Genomic DNA, 20668 nt, shown 5'->3' with positions numbered 1-20668 from the left:
CCACTCGCCCTCTCCCTACACCAGGGCCAAGTTTGTAGTCAGGAAACCTTGGGGATTTGATCTTGGTGTGGCCTGAAACTTCTCCTTTGGGAGACCCTGAGAACCAGCACTTGGGGAAGGCTGGGGTGGATCCCTAACTAGGAATGGAAATGGGGCTGTTTCTGAGCGACGCTGTCTCCTAGCTCTAAGAAGGTGATGTGTCTGGCTGGAGAAGCCTCAGTGCACTGGACTGGCAGAGGCACGTGAGTGAGTTCCCTGCCCAACCCCCACCCCTGCTGAAGCTGCATCTGGACCCATGGAGAGGATAGTCTGGCTCCTGATGGCTGCTGCCTGCTCTCTCCTCCAACTGGGGGAGTCGAGGGATGTCTAGAAACTGACCTGGGCTTCGCTGAGTGCAAGGGGACCATTTGAGAAAGTGTAAAGAGCTGTTTTCCTCCTCTATTCTGCTCCCTCCCTACCCCCAGCCTTCCTTAGAAATGAGTCTGTTGGACTGCTGGACAGCCACAGACTTGGGGGGAGCCCTAGCCACCCGCAGAGGATCTTGCCAGGAAGTGGGCTGTGGAGGCAGACTGGGTGTGGGAGGATGGGCAGAGGCCAGGCCCCGGGGCCAGCAGACTGGCGGCTTGGCAGCCCTGGCCCTGGGATGGCGGGTCCCGCTCGGTGCCTGGCATGGGAAGCCAAGTTGTGGCTCTTCCATCTGGGAGGCCAGGGTCTCCAGAGTTTACAGGCTTAGGAAGCAGAGATGAATAAACTAACGGCAGGGGAAGGAATTAATCAAACCCGCGTTTTCCCAAAGTATGCTTCACGACAATAGAAGCACGAGGTGGTGATTACTTGACGGGGGAAAAAGGACCCCAGGTTTGGGAGAATCCTGTAGCTCGTAGCAGACATGCAAATTAATGGGACATCATCCTGGGCTTCTTAGGGGTTTCACAGGGCAAACGGGCTGCACACACAGGAGCTCCCGTGGGGGCTCAAGGGACAGAAATCCCCGTATTTATTTGACCCTTGTCATGCTAAACCCATTTGGGAAATGGTGACACTGGCCCAAAGACTAGGGGATGTATGAGACTTGGAGAAAAAAGCTTCCAGAGAGAGAAAGGGAGGCCCCGAGGCGGGAAATAGGACTCAAGGTGGGAGGCATGAGGGGGAGAAGTCCAGGCCCAAGGGGTGCGAAGGGGGGAACAGAGCTGCTGTGGCCTAGGGAGAGAAGGGGCTGCGGAGGTCAAGTCCCTCCCAGGCCTACACTCCGTGCCAAGTGGGGGCTGACGATGCTTCTCAGGCGGTGGTGGTGGCAGCTTAGGGCAGGGCACCGAGGTTCCGTCTGCCAGGCCCAGGGGCAAGAGGAGGGGCCCCGCTGCTGGGCTGCAAGATGGGACAGACAGCCGACTTTTTAAGCCGCCTGCTGTAGTATGGGTTGAGGGCCTGTACTCAGCACACTAGCAAGAGCCTAGTCTCCCTGGCAAGATGTCCCTCCCACCTTCGAATCGCGCCCGCCTTTTCCTATCTCCCTCCAGCAGCACTGGGCTCTGTTATTTGGGCAGGGGCACGATGTCACTGGGGGAGTGGGAGCCTTCAGTGGCGCCTTCAGCGGCATCCAGACTTCCCCTCCTCCTCAGAAGCTTCAACCCCCACAGCGCAGCCCAGCACCCCAGGCAAGAGCACAGTGGCCTTAATATACGTTGGTATGTGGCCCGCGACGAAGACAGGCACCAGGCCAAGTGTTGCTGTTAGAAATATCAAGTGTTATCGTGGAAAAGGAACAAGGCTGCCTACGTGCCCAGCTGCCCTTTGCCAGCATTTTTTTTTCTGACTCAACATCTTCCTGAAGCCCGTGAAGGTCAGTCTCAGAAGCCTGAGGGGCAGGAGTTTCCTAACTTAATAAGCCATCTCAGTTTCCTAGACAAAGTCCTTTGACTCCTTCCTTCCTTCCCCTCATGCCCATCTCCCTCCCTTCTAGAATATACCCCTTATGGTGGCCTTCTCCCTCCCGGAATGGATGGAGAGGCTCTTCCTTTCTAGCTCACACAGATGGCATCAGTCAATTTAGAACAGAAATACAGAGATACACTAATGATATAATTATGTGTTATAAATATTCATTTCATCGCTTTCCTTGTAGGTCTGTGTGGTAGACCACCATGTATCCTCATCAGAGCACAGAGGTGGTCATGACAATAAAAATAACAATAGTAATTACTGAAGACAGAGAAACCACAAGGCCCATCTCAACATATGAATATAAAAATAGAATTCACACATAGAGGCATTTCCAGGAGTTAATCACACACAGTACCACAGGGGTGGGAGGTGTGGGGAGTTGGCAGAAGCTGTCCACAATTTTCTAAGGGCAGGTGTTCGTTGTTTAGGATTTTGAGCTCCTCTTCCATTTTCCAGAGTAACTTCCCCAGAGAACCCTGCCTGGAGCGGCCATGCCTGGAGCGGCCATGCCTGGAGCGGCCATGCCTGGAGTGGCCATGCCTAGAGCGGCCATGCCTGGGTCCAGCCTAGAGGACACTGAGAGCCTGGACATTTTTTCCTTGCTTCTCTGGAATAGAGGGGCCGCAGCTCTGAGCACCCATTCCTGGGGCTCCGTGCTCTTTCTTGCCCCTCTTCCATGGCCTCTACCTCTCCCCCTGCTCCCTTCTCCAGCCCCCCTCCCCACAGTCCTCCTCTCCTCTGCTTTTATCTGCAGACATCCCAGCCACGGCAACCCCAGGCCCGAGGATTCCCAAGGGGTTGTCAAGTCAATCTCAGTGCCTCTGGTTCACTGCCTGTGAAGTCAAAGAGGAAAGGGGGGCCTATTTCGGACCCCAGTTCTCTGGGTGTGATGGGGTGACTCAGATAAGATCCAAGGCTAGACGCACAGTCGGGGTTTGAGTTCAATGGAGCAGGAAGTCCTGTCCTGCTTTTTATCTGGTTTTTTTCCCTCCTTTCTTCCTCTTGGTTGTTCTCACAGGGGGAATCTCGAACCTGAAGCTCTTGTCCCCCCCCCCCCCGTTGGTTTTGTGCTCATTTGCAGGCTGGGGATGACTTTTCATTCAGTCTTCCTTCTCCTCCCCTCCGTGCTCCCCAGTCCAAGAAACACATCGCCACTGATGGCAAAAACACACCCAGACAAAATGCATCCTGGCCCCCTGAGCCTTACCCCCAAGAACCGGCAGGACTTAACAGGCTCTTGCCCTCCATTTTTTTTTCCCTTAAAAGAAAGAAGTCTTCATAAATGAAACCATTCACCACCAACCCTTACTTAGTAGAAACCAAAGATTCCAGGGTGGGAAACATCCGGTTTTCCTGTGGCCCCTGAACTAACTGATGCTATCCTGGGTTCTTGAGAATGCCTGCCCTGGGGTCCCGTAGCCCATGCAAGCGCCTCTCACCCTTTCCCCATCCCAGAAGCCTCCAGTCCTCTGTGCCCCCGGGCAAAGCACCTGCGCCTGGTCCTCCCACCAGCTGCAGCTTGCTGAGGGAGCTGCCACATTCCGCCCTCCCCAGCTGTGGGCATGCTTGCATTGCTGGTGAAAGACAGCCCCCTCCTCCTGCCCCACACGTCCCAGCTCCCCTCGCCCCACCCCAAGTCCACATAGAGGGGGGATGACATTCTCCTAGAATCCACCCTCTCCCTGCTCATCAGCATGGAGACCCTGATGGTGGGAAGGGAGAATCCTGGCAGGAGCTCTGGGCATCCCAGGGAACCTGGCCTGGCAGCTTGGGGTCTGGGAAAGGCAAATCAGACGGTGAGACACCGCTTGGTTTATGAAGTAGGGCCTGAGACCCAGACCACCCCCGGGTGCCAAGGAGCTCGGGCTGTCTACGCTTCTATGATTCTGTCATGGAGAAGAGGGGTGGGCAGCAGCAGGGAGCCACCAAGATATCAGGGCACAACATAGGGGGAGGGTCTTGCTGTGCCACCTTCCCAGCACCTTCCCTTCCCCACCCCAAGTCACGCTATGTCCTCTTGATGGGTGCTAGCTTAGAGGGAACTTCCATCCTCCTCTGGCTGCCTGAGGGCCCCCTGCCCAGGCACCTCCTCGGACGCACCCATACACCCACTCAGAATGGCCATTGTTCTGCTGGCTGGGAAAGAACCACCCAGCCCTCGCAGGGCCGGGCACAAGCGGAAATGCGCTCTGGGGGCCATATCTGAGAACAAACAGCAGGCCCACTGGGGCTGGCAGCAGCCAGAGGGTGCTGGCTCCAGCCTAGGACTGGGAGCACAGGGGGCAGGGAACAGGCCTCGGACACGGGGCCTCTCCATTGGGCCCCAGCCTTTCCTGTGGGCAGCCTGGTAGAAGTATGGGGGACAGAGACTCCCATCTCTAAGAGGCAATCGGGCATGTTGGTCCCCCTCTGCCCTAGCTGGGTGGGTAGGAGACTCTGGGGGCTGCTGGGCCACCCGGTCCATCCCAACCACCCTCTCCTCCATGCTCTTCTATGTGGCCTCCACCTCCCGGGGCGTCCGATTGCGCTCGGCCTGCACCCGGCTCTTCACCTTCTTGCCCAGCTCCAGCCCCGCCCAGCTCTTGCCCTTGGCCTGTTTGCCCCGGCTCCTGGAGGAGCACCACACACGCTCACAGTACTCGTCCACCCGCGGCAGGTTGGCAAAGCCGATGAGCTGCAGGATGTCCTTATACCAGGCCTTGGAGGGGGTAGCGGCCAGGCCTCCCCGGGCAGGGGGCTCCTCTGGTCTTGGCTCCCGAGGAAACAGGCTGTTGAGCTGCGAGGCCACGATCACCTCCAGCGCCAGGCGGACCACGGTCTGGGAGAAGCCATGCTCCAGTGTCTTACAGGTGTAGATGCCGGCGTCCAGAGGGCTGAGTCTTCGGAACAGCAGCCCCTGCTCGGTCTGCAGGACTCGCTCATCTGTCTTTACCTGTTGGGGGTGTGGGAGGGTGTGAGAGGGGCACGGAGTAGGGCACACCCACCATCAGTTTCTCTCCCCGCGGTTCCAGAGTCACAGCTCAGGGCCCAGCGCTGAAGCACTGCCCTCCCCGCTCTCTCTTGCCCGGGCTGGCCTCCTCCTCCGGACTGTGAGCTACTTGCAGAAACAGGACGGGGCTTGTGAAGGAAGCTTTTGGTTTCTCCCCTAGTCAGAGCTCTGGGGAACCTACCTTGGCCTTGGGGGCCCTGCCATATAGTCCCAGGGACCAGAGTGGGTAAAGGTACTTATGGGCTTTTATTCAGGGGGGCTATACCCATAGCCCTAAGACCAGAAGTCCCCTCCACTACACACACACACACACACACACACACACACACACACAGCCTTCCCTGTCCCTGTCTGCACTGTTCGCTCCCCCAGCCAGGGGTGGGCTGAGTGCCCACCCCAGTGCAGGAGGCAGGAGTGCTACTCTGATCAGGCCTGGACCCTGTCTGCACATCTGCACGTGGAGGCTGGACCGCTTGGGCGTGACTATTGTGTAACCGTCTTGTTGCTCACTGCCTCTGGCCTCCTGGGGGTGTCTTCCTAGTGCCTAGCCCAACAGCTGGCCCAAAGCTGGCCTCCCCCAGTTCCCAAGCTGGAAGGAGAGCCCCTCCTGTAATCAACCCACTCCCTCCCCTTCCCTGCCCATGGGAGAGGCTCCAGAATGGTTCCTCACCCTGCCCCACCCACGCCCTCCTCAGGCCCCAGACTGAAGCCATTTCTGGGGTTGACAGACCTTTCCGTATGGGGGAGGAGAGGGCCTGGGCAACAGCTGGACTCCACGGACGAAGTGTTGAGCTAGGCAGTGGGTGTGTGCGTAGGGGTGTATGCGTGTGCAAGTTTCAGTGTAAGTTAGGCTCAACCCCGGGCAGAGGAGAACCAAGAACCCCTGGGAAAGAGACCCCTTCAAAGATGAGCCATATGTGTCAGCATGGGGAGGCTTCTTGACCAGCCCAGTCCCCCTTTCCCTCTCTTCCACCTCTGCTGCCCCACCGCCCAAAGCTCAGCTCTGTGCCTGGGAGTGGGCAGGCTCCCCGTCACTGGACCCCCATCTCGCCTGGGCGTTCCCGGAGGCGGAAGCACCCCAGGCACCTAATACACACTTTTCCTCAGTTGACCTTGGCAGGATCCCCCCAGAGCGGCTCCCTAGGGGTCAGGACTTGGAGTTCAGGGAGGGATGTGGCATCAGGACATGGGCAGCTGGAGGCAGGGCGCTTGCTCACCTGGTCGGGCCCCTGGCCTCCTGGCTTCTGCAGGAGCCAGAACACGGCTGCCTGGGAGGACTTGGGCAGGCACTCCAGGAAGGTGCTGTTGTGCTCCGTGCCGTAGACCGTGGTGGCCGCTGCGGGGCCTTCAGCCTCCTCTGGTGGGAGGAGGAGGGGGGCTTGGCTCAGGACTATGGGACCCCGGGACCCCCACCAGTGCGACAGGGACCTAGGCGTCCATCACTCTGTCTGAAGACCCTCCACCCACCCCCTGACGGAAGCTGCCTGCGTAGGAAAACCGAGGGCGGGGTGTTAAGATGGACCCATCTGAGGCCACCCTTCCCAGGAGGCCGTTGAGCCCAGGCCAGAGGGGCAAGGAGAGGCCTGTGGGAGCCCGGCTGGCACCCCCGTGCCTGCCACCACTCACCTTCCTGGCTCTCGGCCAGACACTGCAGGGCAGGGTTGCCATGCCGGACGTCCTGCCTGCGGGACCGGCGCTTCCCGCTGCCGGGCCGGTAGCGGGTGCAGGAGGCGCCGTCCCAAGCACAGTAGGGGTCTCGGGCCAGGCAGCACTCGGCGCAGGCGCTGCCGTAAGTTTCACAGCGGTGCAGCCGCAGCCGGGCCACGCCGAGCCTCGAGCCCACGTACAGCATTTGCTGGGAGGGACACAAGCAGAGCCAACGTGAGTCTGGGCCCCACCGAGAAGCAGCGAGGCCCTTGGCCCCCTTGGGCTTCCTGAGACCTCCCCACGGTTTGCAGGCAGTCTTCCAGAACCTCTTGGATGCCTCCCCAGATGCCAAAAACGTTCATCGCGCACCTGACCTACAGCAGATCCTGTGCCAGGCCACGGGGCGGGGAGGGGGGGGCACAGGGCAGGCCTCTTCTCTAAGGAGCTTCTCCAGGCCCTTCCTGCTGCTGGCTTTGCTCTTTACCTCAGTAACCTTTATCCTGACTTGCCTCTGAGCTTAGAAGTATGCTCTGCTTTAAGCAATCCCAATACAAAAGTTGGGCTTTACCCAAAGATAAACCGGGGTAGATAAACTTGAGATTTTGCTACTTGCCAAAGGACGCAGCCGGCCCCTAAAAAGTGGCTCTCCCCTATTTGATTTAAATTCTGGATTTTGTTTTCCAGCATGAAGCTGTCTCCCCAGGGGACTGGCCTTTGTGGACCTCCCCTTCTCTGAACACAGCCTCACTTACTCAGGGCTCCCACTGCCCACTAGTTTCATGCACGGGCATCTCAGCTCCCTGCTGGACTCGCAAGCCTCATTGGAAGGCCTCATCGGGCAGCCCCAGGGTCTGCTGCAGCACCACTTTCCAGCAGCCAGCAGCGTGTCGTGCTCAAAGCGCTTTGGATGCGGGGTTAGAGAAAGGAGGAGGGGCGGGATGGCAGCTGCTCTTACCCTTTTGACAGAGATCTCCATCTCAGTGATGGGTGTTGGCACCTGCGGAAGGAGGAGGGTCCGAGAGGGGTGGGCTGGGGCCAGACCTTCCCTGGGTCCCTGCTTCAGCCTCCTCCAGCCCCCTACCTCCCAGCCTGGGTCAGTGCCCTCCTTGGCAACTGCGGCCAGACAGCCTTCCCAGACGTTGGGTTATTAGAAAGGTCCCCTCACCCTGGCTGGCCTCCAAGGAGGAGGCTTGGCGAAAAGCACAAAGCTCGCGCCCCCTCCCACAGACCTGTTCTCCAGCAAGGAGGCACCTGCCCCACATCACCTGTCCCTTGTCAGGAGCACAGCAGTCCCCCAGGTGGCGCCCTGCCTGGCTCTATAGAGGGGCCCACAGAAGCCCTTAGGGACTTGGGGTCTCAGCTACCCCATCACTGCAACTTGAGCCTGGCAGGGCTTTGTCAAGGGGTGATCACCTTGGACACGCCTCCCTGGGCCCTCCAACTTTTCTCTGGGCCCCATGGCCAGACAGAGCATCAGCAAGGCCCTGCAGCAGCGAGGGTCTCAGTTTCACTTCCACTAGCCAGGCCTAGACCCAGCAGTGGGGGTGGGGGGGACCCTTCCCATCAGTCCCCCCTCCCCCCAGCCCGCCCTCACCTTAAACACCTGGAGCTCCTCCAAGACCACTTCCTCGGACTCAGTGGAGCCCCCACCCTGGAGGGCGATGACCTTGAGCACAGAGCCTGAGTCTAGGACAGGGAAGGAGGCATCAGTGGAAGAAGGAGCGCCCCGCCCCCTGCTGGCACACCTCCCCAGCCAGGCCATCCCACTCCCCGCTCAGCCCACCCACCAGTCCCTAGGAAGATGACGTCGTAGGTCCCGTCCTCTGCCTCCACGCGGTCCACCACGATCTGCTGCAACTGCTGGGCCGGGTGCGTTTTGACAAGGACAGGGCGGCCCAGCCGTGGCCGCACAGGCCGGAACATAAGTGGGTGGGCTCGGGCAAATTGCAGCACCTCGTCTGGGTAGTTCTTGGTGCTGCCAAAGGGTCGTCCTGGCTGTGCTGTCATCTTGCTGGGGCACTGCGTTGGCAGCAAAGAGAGCACTGAAGCATCCTGGGACCACACGTGCCACCCCCCCAGCCTGTCTCCAGGCCCCACCGCCTGGGCATGCTGACTTCGGAGGAGCCGTACTTGCCGTAGCTTCTTAATGTGGTCAGGGCTCTGCTCCCCTCCTTACCCCACCCGGCCCTTCTGGAGCCCCAGCTCAGCCCCAAGGTTGTCCCAAGGTGGAATCCCTCTCCCCTGGCCTGGCTCCAGGCAGACACTCACCACTCCAGGCCGAGGGAAGGGCACCTTGCCCCCATAGGGTCCCCACTGGTGCTGGGGACCATCTTGGTGGGCAAAGGGCCCCTTGAAGACCTCCCAGATATCCTCCATGTGGTACACACAGACGGCGAACCCCTGGAACACGGCACTGCCGAGGGCGGACAGGGACAGTCAGGCCAGAGTGGCTGTCACAGGTGGGAAGGGGGCAGCATGGCTCCTTGGACAGGACAGAGGGTGATGGTGCCTGCAGACAGCAGAGACTGGAAAACAGGACACCCAAGCAAAGAAAGACAAAGAGAGAGAGAGAGAGAGAATAGAGCCTCCAAGTCCTTGAGTCAGGGGCAGAGACAGGGACCCGTGGTAAAGTCAGGACACAAAAGCAGAGGCTCAACAGAGGACACTGGGGGTGCAGAGACTGGACCAGGGATGGGACTGCGAGGGGAGGCCCGTGTGCCCACCTGACTGTGCTGAACAGAGCATACACCTCGAGGGTCTTCCCTGAGCTGGGCCACAGCAGGAACACATCCTCTAGGAGACAGAAGACCACCGTCAGTGCCCCCCACTCACTGGCTCTGAGCCCTCCACACCCACACCCAGGCCTGCCCCCGGCCATGCCCTTACCCAGCTGGTCAAAGTGGGTCTCGGCACCACCAGGGCCAGGCACGGAGCACACCAGCCTGGCCTTGAGAAAAGTGCTCCATTTGTTCACCAGCACTCGCTGGCCGCCTGCGTCATTCTGGGGGTGAGCGTCAGAGTCAGCCTCGAGCTCCACGGGGATGGGCCCCCTCCTGCTCCTCCACCCTCACCCTTGGGGGGAGAGGCATGGATGTTGGCTTCACACCCTTGCCTCAGTTTCCCTCCTGCTGCTGGTCGGGACAGGTGTAGGAAGGGGGTGTAGTGAGGATCTGAACCTCACCGCCTCGAGCTCCACGGGGATGGGCCCCCTCCTGCTCCTCCACCCTCACCCTTGGGGGGAGAGGCATGGATGTTGGCTTCACACCCTTGCCTCAGTTTCCCTCCTGCTGCTGGTCGGGGACAGGTGTAGGAAGGGGGTGCAGTGAGGATCTGAACCTCACCGCCTCCTCACAGCTCTCACCACGCAGACACGGCCCACGCGGCTGACGGTGACATGGCCTGGGCCACCATCGGGCGAGGGCACAGTTTCCGAGAAGAAGAAGTACACCTTGTCATCATCCTGGTCGGAGTTGTCAGCAATCCGGGTGGCCATCACAAACCGCGGGTCTGGGAGGTGACACGGTGCAGCTGGTCGCGGGGGCCTCACAGGGGAGGATTGGGTTGGGGGGGAGGTGCTGAACCCAGCGGGGAGGGGAAGAGACACAGGGACCCCACTCGAGGCTGGAGTCCCAGGGAGTAGAGTGGGGTTGGGCCATCCCTCCCATCCCTACTCCAGTGCAGGGCTCTCCTGCCTCCCCGTCAGTGCTGGGGGCAGACCCCAGCCAGCCTTGCCCTGGGCAGACCCTGGCCTCACCATGTAGGAGGTTCTGGTCAGAGTCAGAACGCAAAGCTGGCCGAGGACCCCCACTCCGGAAGATCATGGCCTCGCGCCCCAGGAAGTCAGCCGTGAGGCCTGTGTAGAGCTCCCCACCTGGGCGAGAATGGGGCAGAGTCAGGGGAGGAGGGCCAGGCCCCGTAGCTGGCCCCAACCCTTCCAAAGGACATCGGCCAGCCCCCCTCTCATCATGCCCACCCTGGCCTGAGTGTCACCCACCTACAAAGGTGCTGGCGAAGGGACTGCTGGGCTCATGTGGGCACCGCCCCCGTCCACTTGCCACACTGCCGGGCTCAAGGTGGAGCACATGCTGGGGGAGAGGGAGGAAGGGAGGGAAGGGTGTCACCTGGGAAACAGCACCAGCCCCCCACCCGGGCAGTGGCCATCGCGTGCAGCTGGAGAGTGAGCGGAAGACGCCTTCATTCAGGGCCTTGCCAACGGGGTCAGCCTGGCACAAAGATGCCTTTCACACCCCTGACCCCTCTGCCCCGAACCAGGCTCAATGGGGAGTGTTCAGACAGCAGGGAGGAAATGTCACTGCCTCCCAGGCCCTTGTGGGGCCTGCCCCAGGCTCACCTCCCCACGGTGCCCGACTGTGATGAGGGCACAGGTGGGCTGAAAGGCCCCAGTGCCACATGCCAGCAGGTGGGTCCGGTTGTAGGGCCGCAGCACCCGTACAAAGTTGGCACACTCCGCCTAGCACGGAGAAGAGGGGTGGGGTGGAGAGGATGAGGGGGTGCTTATCGTCTCCTTGGGTCCCAGGACTTAGCCCTGCCTGGCTGATCAGCTCTGGGGATCTGGGGGGGGGGGTGACATTCTTCACAGACCTTCAAGAGCCCCCAAGATCTGCTCCAAATGCCCCTAGCACAAGTACCTGGGGGAGTGGCCACAGGGGGTCAAGCCCTGGGTATTGGTCAGGGCTGGGGGGCAGTCACTCCTGACAGCACTCACCAAGGGATCTCTTCCCTTGTGAACACACTCGTCCTTCTGTCCTGGCTGTGGTGGCCACAGGACCTGAAAACACAGCCCGGCTGACTCCTGACCTCACAGCCTGGTCCCTCGCTGGCCTCCCAGCTCTCAGGCAGATCCTCCCCTCCATCAGTCCTGCTCACCTCCCGGGGATCCGGCCACGACTGGTCTAGCCGCAGAGAGTAGATGGCATCGCGGCCCCCCAGAAAAAGGCGGTCCCGGTACTCATCCAGGTACATGGCCCGAAGGTCCAGGGAGCCCCGGGGACCCAGAAAGACAGCGGAACGGTTGGCAGACAGGAGATCTAGGAGGGAGCAGGTTGGGGGTCCGGGCCTACCGCTCAGCCCACTTCCCCCGCTGAGGTGTGGAGGTGGAGGGCTCAGCTGTGCATTTACCCCCCCCACACACACACTCACATCTGGAAAGTGTTTCCATCCACAGGCCTGCTGGAGGGCTTCTGGGAAATGGCTCCTGGGGGTGGGTGGGACAGGGGGCTCTGAGCCCTGCTTTCTAGCCCTTCATCCCTTGGTCTCTTGATCTTTCAGTTAACATCTCCTTCCCCATCTGTGCCCACCTGTGTCCTCTCCAGTCCCCAGGGAAGTTGGCCTCACTGGCAGAACTTACGGTAGCAAGCTGGGCAAAGTGCTGGAAAGAGCCTGGAAGAAGGCTGGGTGAGTGTGAGCTGTGGGCAAGGCTGACTCAGTGGGAGATGTGAACAGACAGGGGAGAGCATTCCCAGCAGAGGGAACACCTGGCAAAGGCCTGGATATGGGAAAGGCCAGGTAGGACCGGCTGGAGCCCAAGGCTCTAGTCCAGGGACGTGACTAAGGAAGACTTTCTCCTCCGTAGACACTGCCCTTCCAGGCCCCAGCAGTGGGGGTGGGGGGTGGCTGGCTGGGGATGCTGGTTCCAGGAGCTGAGGATGCTGAAATAGGTTCCTGGGGTTTGGCTAGGGATGTGGAAGTGACAGGTGGCCGAAGGGGCAAGCAGCAGGATATGGTGGCCACCCTGGGGAAAGCCTGCCCAAAGAATGACCCACCCAAAGTGGCCAGCCCAGTACCCACTCCATCCCCAAACTCATCAACAGCCTCTTCCAGGAAGCCCTCATGTCTGACAGTACTTTCAAGGGGATTTGCCCTATTTAGGCATTTTCCTATAGCCTGACTTCCGCCCCAAACCACAGCTCCCAGGACAGGACCACATTCTCCCCTCCAGACCCAACTACGGACTCTCCAGAGTAGAGCCGTGTCTCCCCTCTCAAACTTCCCAGAGTAGGCCTGGGTCTCCCCACTTGGATTGGGGCTCCCAGGGAAGCTGATCACCCCTCTGGTTTCCCCCAAGAAGTGTCACGGAGCTCCCGTGGCACAGGGACCTTCCCCGGGACCATCCCCACAGTCAGAGCAGTCTGCACCAACTGCAGTCCGGCATACCAGGCTAGATCTGCAGAGGAAACTCTTGGGCCAGGAGGGGCAAAGAGGGGAGGCTGGGATGCCCCCCCCCCCACTGCCCCGGGCTGTGAAGAGCTTCTGGGACAGAGAGGGAAAGACAAAGGCCGGCATTGTGAAGTGGGCCACAAGAGGCAGACGGCGGCGCTAGGCTATGGGGATCGGGGAGGGACTCCACTGCAAGCCGCTGCCCCAGGCTCGCAAAGGCGCCCAGGCTGAGTGCACACCTCCTGCAGACCTGTCCTCTCCGTCCCTCCCCATCTCTCCCACTGTCCATCCCTACTGAGGCCTCTCAGCGCCTCCATGCCTCTCTCCTTTTCTCAGAAGCCCCCTCAGGGTGTCCCCCTGTGTCTCTGTCTCTCCCACCTCCACCCTCCTGGGACCTGCCCCTGCCCTCCTCCCAGTTCCCGCCTCTGATGGCAGCTGGAGCACCATCTCGGGAAATGACCGTGAAGTCCTTCCCACGGGCTGCGCAGGTAGTGACTGCATCCCTCTGACTGGCAGAAGAGACTGCCCGGGGCTGGCTGGGACCCCACAGCTGGGGACGGGATGTCACAGCGTCCCGGGCTCCCACAGACGCGCCCTGGAACAGGGCGTGCACCAGTACCTCGGTAGGAGAGCCGCAGGCGGGGCACGCTGGGGCCAGGGCTGGTGCTGCCCCCGCGGAGCAGAAGGCCCCCCAGGAGGCAGCAGATGGCCCAGGCCGAGGGGGCCATGCTGGGGAACCAAGGGCACCACGCTGCCTGCTGAGCCGCCCTCCTTCCGCCGCTGGCCGCTGGTTGTAGTTTGCTCCGTGGCCGCCAGGCCTGACACTTATAAGACAGCGACTCCACCCCCTGCAGGGCCAGGAAGGCGGGGAGGAGGAGGGAGGGAGGGAGGGAGGGAGCAGCGGGAGCCCCCCTCGGTCATCCACCTGCTGCCTTCCCACCCTCACTGGCATGGTTAACGCCTCTGTGTCACTCTGGCTGGTTTCCCACTGGGGAGACTCTTCCCAGCTGGGGTGTGGGTGGTTTACATGAAATGTCCACAAACCCAAGTCCCCGGGCTCCAACAAAATGTCATGGGGGAACATAGCCTGGAAGGCAAGTCGGGGTCAGAGATCAGAGGTTGGTGGGCTGGCAAGAGGTCTAGCTGAGCTCTCCTTTGCTCCCTGCCCTTCCATTGCCCATGACAGACACCCCCACAACAGAGACAAACTGACTCTGGGCCCAGATCCCTGATACCAGGAGGATCCAGCTCCCTGAAGCACTGGCCTGACTCCCCAGCTCCCCTGGCAGGGCCCAAGTTGCCTGGGAGGGTCATTCCAGTCCAAGGGACTCCATGTTTTGGGTGGGGGCTTGAGGTCTGGCCGTACTTCATAGATCGGGGATTGGCAAGAGATGAGCCCAACCTCCTCCACCCAAGCCTGTCCCTGCCTGGCCTCCAGGCCCCTTCCCAGCTCACTGGGGCAGAGGACAGGATGCACTCCATGCTAGGGGACTCCCCCGTTGCCTTCGTCCCTCCGCCGTGCAGATCCGCCAGAGCCCCAGGGCCCAGAGTGTCACCAGGTGAGTGGTGGGTTCTTTCCAGAGCTCCCCTTTGCACACAGACCCTATACTATGATCCCGCCAGAGTGAGGGTGGAGGTAGGGCACTCACCCCCTTCCCCATTCCCTCTGCCCCAAGCACTGATTCAGGGGCAGGAGAGCCACAGAAGAGGGACAAGGGAGAGCCGAGCCTGAGGGGTTAAATAGAGGCAAGTGAGGGGACCTCCTTATGCCCCCCCATCCCACAGCAGCCCCTGTCTCTGCCCCCCACCCCCCAGCTACCACTCCACCCCACCCTACAGCCCTTCACTCAGAATCTGAGGCTCTAGGCACTAAGATCTCAAGCTTCAGCTGGAGTAGGAGCTCCAAGGATTCTAGAAACTCCTGCAAGTTAGGCCTCCCAGATGGACCAGCCCGAGCCCTTAGATGGTGGTCAAGAAACTTGGGGACATCAGAGAGCAAAGGACCTGGCCCAGGCCACACAGAAGGCTAACAGCAGGCCCTGAGCAGCCCTGCCCCTTCTTCCTGGGACTCTCTTTTTCTTCTGGGACTCCTGGGGTACTGGGATCCTGTCTCCCCCACCCCCATCTCATCCCTGGAAGGGACACAGGTTGGCTCCTTGAGTCAGCATGGGAAGGACCCAGGAACCTGGAACCCTGTCCTGTCTCCATCTCCCCCTGCCACATACATGCCTCCTCCCAGGGGGTCCTGACCTGGCATTGGGAGAGGGGCTACTCAGGGAGGCCAGGGACTAGCGGCAGCTCACCCAGCCTCTGGCTCCTCTGAGAAGCTTGGCCAAAGCCCTCCCCTCTTTGGCCTGTCTCTTCCTTGCACGGCCAGGGAGCGGCCGACTTGGGTGTAGCAGGCTAGTGAGGTGTGCCTGTGCAGGGGCTGGCATGGTGGTGATTATGTCATGGGCCCTCAGGAGGGTGGAGCCCCTCTGCCTCCATCTCCCTGGGGAGACGTTTCAGCCTGCAGACTGGGCTGAAGGCCAGCGCCTGGCTGAAGATTGAGCTGGACAGCCCCTCAACTAGCATGTGGCCACCAGCTGTGAGCAGGGGCCCAGCAACTCCTCAGTCTGCCAGCTCGCCCTGGGGGTCTCAGCTCAGCCAGCCCCCCAGCTGGGGCTGCAGGGAGGCCTGGGTCTATTGGAGCAAGATGTGCCGGGCAGCCCACACCACGCTGCAGACAAACAGCCTGTGGCAGGGGCTGGGAGCCCCAACTCTACTGTTAACTTGTTGTGTCGCCTCAAGCAGGCCTTCTCCCTCTTTGGGCCTCATTTTCCCAGCCAGGGAAGGGGGTGAGGATCTTCTGTGAAGCCCCCTGCTTGCTGGCCACAAGTTGGAAACAGACCCCAAGCTACCCTTGATTTCCCAGATCAATGGGTCCAGCCACAGGCATCTTGTGCCATCTAATGGACAAAGGGGGAACTGCAGTAAGTCCTAAAGGGGCCCGCTGCGTCAAGCCCTGCGTGGGGCAGTGGGGCCACCGAGCAGAAACCAAAGCCTTTTGGGGCAGCAGGCAGTAACCAGACAACTGTACTATGAAAAGGCAGGAGCAGTAGGAGACTCCACTGATTGCTTCTGATCAAGAAATCAAGGGAGCCTTCATGGAGGAAGCACTATCTCGGCGAAGGACGCCATAGCCCAGAAAAAGTGGAAAGGACCGAATACAGCAAAACAGTCAAAATAGGTGATGCACATGGGGTAGCTTCGTGCCTGGTGCTGGTGGGAGCTTGTGAGCCCACGCGTGATGTGCGTGCTCGTGTGTCAGGAGCCAGCAGGTGGGTACGTGGGGGGGGGGTCACAGCCCAGCCTCTCCCAGTGAGAATTCTGGGGTGGGCATGCCTGGAAGGAATGGATGCCTCTAGTTCTTCCCCAACCAACCTCATTCTGGAAAAGAGACACTGGGACCATCGCACAGACTCCCCTCCCTGTGGACCCCTCTTTAAGGCACAACCCTCCCCCACCCCATGTATCCTCTTGATAGCTAGCCCAGCCATCCTCCTGTTTTGTTCACGGAAAGCTTCACTCTTAAAGTTTCTCTCTTCTCCTTTCTCGATCCCAACAGCAGCCCACGTTCCCCGGGCACCCCCGTCCCATCCTCCTCACCAGCAACCACCTTCTCCTGCCCCTACTTCAGCTACCTGTCCTCGTCCTCCAGCTCACCACCGATAAGGATGTGACCTTCAGCGTCTCCGTTCAGAACGTCCCTTCCTGTGGACACCCCGTCTTGTGCTCAGTATCCCCACTGCCCCAGTTCTTCCCTCGTGCGTTCAGCCCCATTCTCCTTGCCCAGCTTGGATCCAGGCCCTTAAATCTTTCCCCAGAGACCCATAGCCGCTCACCTTCTGTAGCCTCACCCCTGCATCTTGCATCACCCTATGCCGGCCTCACTGGGGTTTTCCCCAGTGTTCCCTGCCCCTCCTCCTTAAACAGCTTCCTGCACTCCACATCTCCCTGCATTTCCTGTCAAGCTGCACCAGTTTTGTCCATGCCCACTATCTCCCCTTTACCTTTGATTCTCTCCAGTCAGGCTCCAAGGGAACCCTCATGTCCAGGTGGCCAAGGCCCCAGGGACCTCTAGGTCCCTAACAGGGCCACCAGCTGCCTTCAATGTCCCCATCCTTCCCTCCTGGCTCCCAGGGCCCCTCATTCAGCCTGGGTCTCTCCCATGCCCTTGGCCACACCTCCTCTCCCAGACTACCCACATGGGATGGCCGGTGTCCACCTCTGTCTATACCCTCTTTCCCCAGGGGCCTCATCCAGGACTGGAGCCAGGAAAGCCCTTCTTACTCTGAGGACGCGTGACTTTACAGTGCTCTCTCTGCCCCCTCATTTAGCTCCAGCCCTGCCTTGACATCCCCACCACCCACCCCAGAGGCATGGCAGCTTTGACATGGACCAAGGATTCTCCATCTCTCCTGTGATTGTCCGACCAGAAAGGCACTTCCTCTGGGATCCCAGACCACTCTTACCTCGTGGCCACCGCATCTCCATAATCCCCATTCCAGCGCCACATTGGTTTCCTCACTCCACTCATCACCCTCTTATCTCCTGAGCTGATGGTAAATTTCACGAAATTAGGGACGGAGCCTCCCTCTGAAGGGTTCCAGCATCTGGCCCATGCCAGGCACAGGGTAGGGATGTGACTGGGGCAGGTGGGCCCACGGTGGCCCTGCCTCCTCTCCCGGGATGTCATCGCTCCTGGGTGTAACGTGTAGGTCTTTGAGTTCTCCAGCTCCCAAGGGCAGGCCTGAAGGGACCCCTCCGCTCTCCCCGAGACCTCTCCAGGGACCGGACACCTCCTGTGGCTCTGGCTTTCCCTGGAGGCATCTCCAGAATTCCAAGACTGTCTCCAGAATGCTGGGCCTGTCTGGGGAATGCTGAGGCTGGGGCACAGGTGGAGAGGCCTTGGAGTGGCCGGGCGGGGCAAGGACAGCTGCTGGCATTCTGGCCGGAGCCTACACACTGTGACAGCTGTCGCTCCTGAGAGCACCACTGTGGACACCTCCACGTCCTTGCTGCCCCCCTCTCCAAGGCCTTTGCCACCGTTGTGGCTGCAGCTCTGGTCCCCACTAAGCTGAGAGCCACCAAGCCTCACACCTCCATTCCATCAGGGAGGGAAAGTGGGCTGCTGGAGCCTCTGAGGTTCCAGGGAACTGGAAATTATGCTTGTGTGGACCTGGTGCATCCGACAGAACCCCGGGCTGGCGACCACGTGGCTCTGTTTTCCTCCAGACTCACTGGATGGCCTTGACAGGTCCCTGCACCTCTCTGGGCCCTAGGGTCTTCAGCTCACAAATGGGTGACTGGAGGGAGAGCAGACAGTGTGTCTCCCAGTCCCGGGGAGTCAGTGTTACCAGAGTGAAATGCAAGCGAGTGGGCACATGGACGAGCGCCACAGCCCACTGAGCCCCCATAGCCCCCGCTTCTCTGCAACCAGAGCTGAGAAGCAGCGGGGCTGCCATGCCAAGTGGCCTCTGGGGCCTAGCAGGGTGCTCTGCTCTCTCCAAGCACAGGACTTCTCAGCGGCCACTGGCAACCAAAGCCACAGCCCCCAGGAGCCTGTTCAATGTGGATTCCTGGGGCACGACCAAGTCCAGATGCTGAATCTCCGGAGACGGGGCCTGGGCATCAGCAGTCATAGAAAGGAGCCAGTGGGCCACGGAACGTGGTGATCTCCAGCCTAATCTAAGCCGTCTGGCAGAATGTGGTGTACGGGGATGCATAGAACACAGGCTCGGGGATCCGGCAGGAAATGGTCATCAGAGCATCCACAGCCCCCTGGGGAATGAATGCCAGACACCAGGCCTCCGGGGAGCAGGGTTTTATTTGCATTCCCTAGGATAGGGCTGGGGGAAGTGCTCAGGGAGGGCCCACGGTCGAGGATACACCCAAGCTCACATCCTGGGGCCCTCGTCCCTGGCCCAGACCCCAGGGCCCGGCTGGAGTTGTAAGGTGGCACAGGCAGCTCTGGGCGAGGGTTGGGGTCTACTCCACCCCCTTCATGAACTCCAGAAACTCTGTGGAGAGAGGACAGGCCTAGGTCAGAGAAGGGGCCTGGGCAGGGTGTGGGCAGCAGGGATCCAGCGCGGCGCCCCCTACTCACCATCATAGTCGATGCGGCCATCGTTGTTCTTGTCACCATCCTTCATGAGCTCCTCGATGTCGTCTTCCGTGATGGTCTCACCCGTGGCCTGAAGCATCACCTTCAGCTCATCCAAGTCTATGTAACCGTCAGCATTTCTGTGCAGGGGCGGGGGGGGGGGGACCGCAGAGCTCATGGTGCGGGCCAGAGGAAGGGAAGAGGCAAGGCAGGGCCGCCGGGAGGTGGGACATCCCATTCTCGCATTGCCCAGAATAGGAGATGGAGGCCTTGAGGTCACAAGACTGTCCCCCTTTCCCCACCTCTGCTGGGGTCAGGGTCAGAGGTCCAGGGTCACACACTCACTTGTCAAACATGCGGAAAAGGTCCGACAGCTCCTCCTCAGACTTTCCTTTGCTGTCATCCTTCATGCACCGAACCATCATGACCAGGAACTCGTCGAAGTCCACGGTGCCGCTGCCTGCAAGGGGACCGGCACGGCCGCTAGTGAGGGAGGGTTAAGATGCTCTCGGCGCGAAACCCCGGTGCTGTCCCTGCGTGCGTCCCTCTAGCAACTCCGTGAGGCGAGTGCGGTTGTCATGCCCTTTTCACGGATGACGTGACCGAGGCTCAGAGAGGCTAGCCGGTTCCTTCGAGGGCACCCGGCAGAGCCGGGACTCGGGTCCCCAGCAAGCTGAGGGTGAGGCGGGTCTGGGCCTGGAGGGCAGGGGGCTCACCGTCCTCATCCACCTCGTCGATCATCTCCTGCAGCTCCTCGGGTGTGGGGTTCTGGCCCAGCATCCTCATCACCTTGCCCAGCTCCTTGGTGCTGATGCAGCCATCCTCGGCGCCCAGCACGAAGATGTCAAAGGCTGCCTTGAATTCTGTGTCCGAAGGCGGGGGTACAGAGAGGCCAGGGCTCAGAAGCCAGGACCCCAGAAGGCCAGACCTCTGGGGCTACCTGCCAACTGCCCGTTTCCCTCCAAGACCTCTGAGGTCACAGTGATAGGGATGCCAGCCTCTGGGGCCCTCGTGCTCTCCCAGCCCGGCCCTGCCGTACCCCCACGTGTGTTGGGGTGCTCACCATTTTTCTGCTCTTCGGTCAGCTGTTCTACCTAGGGAGGAAAAGAGGGCTCAGGACTCAGATTCAGGACTTAGCCACTATTAAGGCAATCAACCCGTTCCACAGATGGGGAAACTGAAGCCAGGAAGAAGAAGGCCATCCCCAGGTCACAGTCCTCAGTCTTCCCTCCCTGCCCCCCAAAGCCCTGAGGTGACCCAGCTGGCCTCGCTGAGGCTGGGCTTAGGGCCAGGGTGACAGGTGGGCACCCCCTCTAGGGCCAAGGTGACCCTGAGTAACAATAGTCAGTGACCACTCAATGCCCTTTTGGCCTCTCTGCTGAAATCCAAGCTGGGTGGCCTGAGGGACAGCTGTCCCTCAGGTTGGGACAATAAAACCAGTGTGGGGATGGGCAAAACCACCCACTGTAACCTGACCGGGATGGCCACTGGGCTATTTTTAACGGGGGACAAAGTTAAACCTGGTGATTGTTCTGGGGACTCTGGCATGCAGGGGGTGGGGCAGCGTTATCTGGCCCCCTGGCCTGCTGGTGCCTCAGGAGCCAAAATTAGTCCCCAGCCCCACCAGGCCTTGTATGGGCACGGGGTGGAGGGCTGCCCCCCCTCCAGCTCCACAGACTCCTGCAGGATAGGCAGGGACGGCCCCAGAGCCAGCTGGAGCCCTTCCCTGCCCAGGAGTGGGGTTGTGCTCCCAGGGCTGAGGGAGGGGT

General features: G+C 60.6%; 2 protein-coding genes across 2 annotated transcripts; both read right to left on the bottom strand.

The window, feature by feature from the left end:
* Nucleotides 1-2058: 2058 nt before the first annotated feature.
* SEMA3G (semaphorin 3G) lies at nt 2059-13490 on the bottom strand. Its single transcript, XM_008703694.2, has 16 exons — nt 13374-13490; nt 11465-11625; nt 11304-11366; nt 10929-11048; nt 10572-10662; nt 10332-10448; nt 9939-10084; nt 9464-9578; nt 9301-9370; nt 8846-8990; nt 8365-8596; nt 8172-8263; nt 7533-7574; nt 6557-6785; nt 6148-6287; nt 2059-4873 (listed from the first exon to the last, which is right to left on the bottom strand). Exons 1-16 carry the CDS (start codon nt 13480-13482, stop codon nt 4433-4435), a joined length of 2313 nt encoding a protein of 770 aa, XP_008701916.2. The 5' UTR covers nt 13483-13490; the 3' UTR covers nt 2059-4432.
* A 4905-nt stretch (nt 13491-18395) lies between these two features.
* TNNC1 (troponin C1, slow skeletal and cardiac type) lies at nt 18396-19989 on the bottom strand. The gene is made up of 5 exons (XM_008704097.2): nt 19963-19989; nt 19616-19762; nt 19245-19359; nt 18903-19039; nt 18396-18816 (listed from the first exon to the last, which is right to left on the bottom strand). The coding sequence occupies exons 2-5, from the start codon at nt 19683-19685 to the stop codon at nt 18785-18787; spliced, it is 354 nt and encodes a 117-aa protein (XP_008702319.2). The 5' UTR covers nt 19686-19762; nt 19963-19989; the 3' UTR covers nt 18396-18784.
* Nucleotides 19990-20668: the final 679 nt, after the last annotated feature.

Source organism: Ursus maritimus, unplaced genomic scaffold, assembly GCF_017311325.1.
Source record: "Ursus maritimus isolate PB19 unplaced genomic scaffold, ASM1731132v1 scaffold_14, whole genome shotgun sequence".
Lineage (NCBI taxonomy): Eukaryota > Metazoa > Chordata > Mammalia > Carnivora > Ursidae > Ursus > Ursus maritimus.
Note: the sequence above shows the minus strand (reverse complement) of the source record. Positions and strands in the feature narration are given on the sequence as shown.

Bases quoted from the DNA above. Each gene is read 5' to 3' on its own strand.
- TNNC1 (XM_008704097.2), bottom strand. From the start codon at position 19,685: ATGAGGATGCTGGGCCAGAACCCCACACCCGAGGAGCTGCAGGAGATG. The intron at 19,360-19,615 runs GTGAGCCCCCTG...GTCCCCTTGCAG, and splicing joins CGACGAGGTGGATGAGGACG to GCAGCGGCACCGTGGACTTC. The intron at 18,817-18,902 runs GTGAGTAGGGGG...CTCTCTCCACAG, and splicing joins TGGCCGCATCGACTATGATG to AGTTTCTGGAGTTCATGAAG.
- SEMA3G (XM_008703694.2), bottom strand. From the start codon at position 13,482: ATGGCCCCCTCGGCCTGGGCCATCTGCTGCCTCCTGGGGGGCCTTCTG. The intron at 10,085-10,331 runs GTGAGGCCAGGG...GTCACCTCCCAG, and splicing joins TGACCAGAACCTCCTACATG to ACCCGCGGTTTGTGATGGCC. The intron at 6,288-6,556 runs GTGAGTGGTGGC...TCCTCCCACCAG, and splicing joins TCTGGCCGAGAGCCAGGAAG to AGGAGGCTGAAGGCCCCGCA.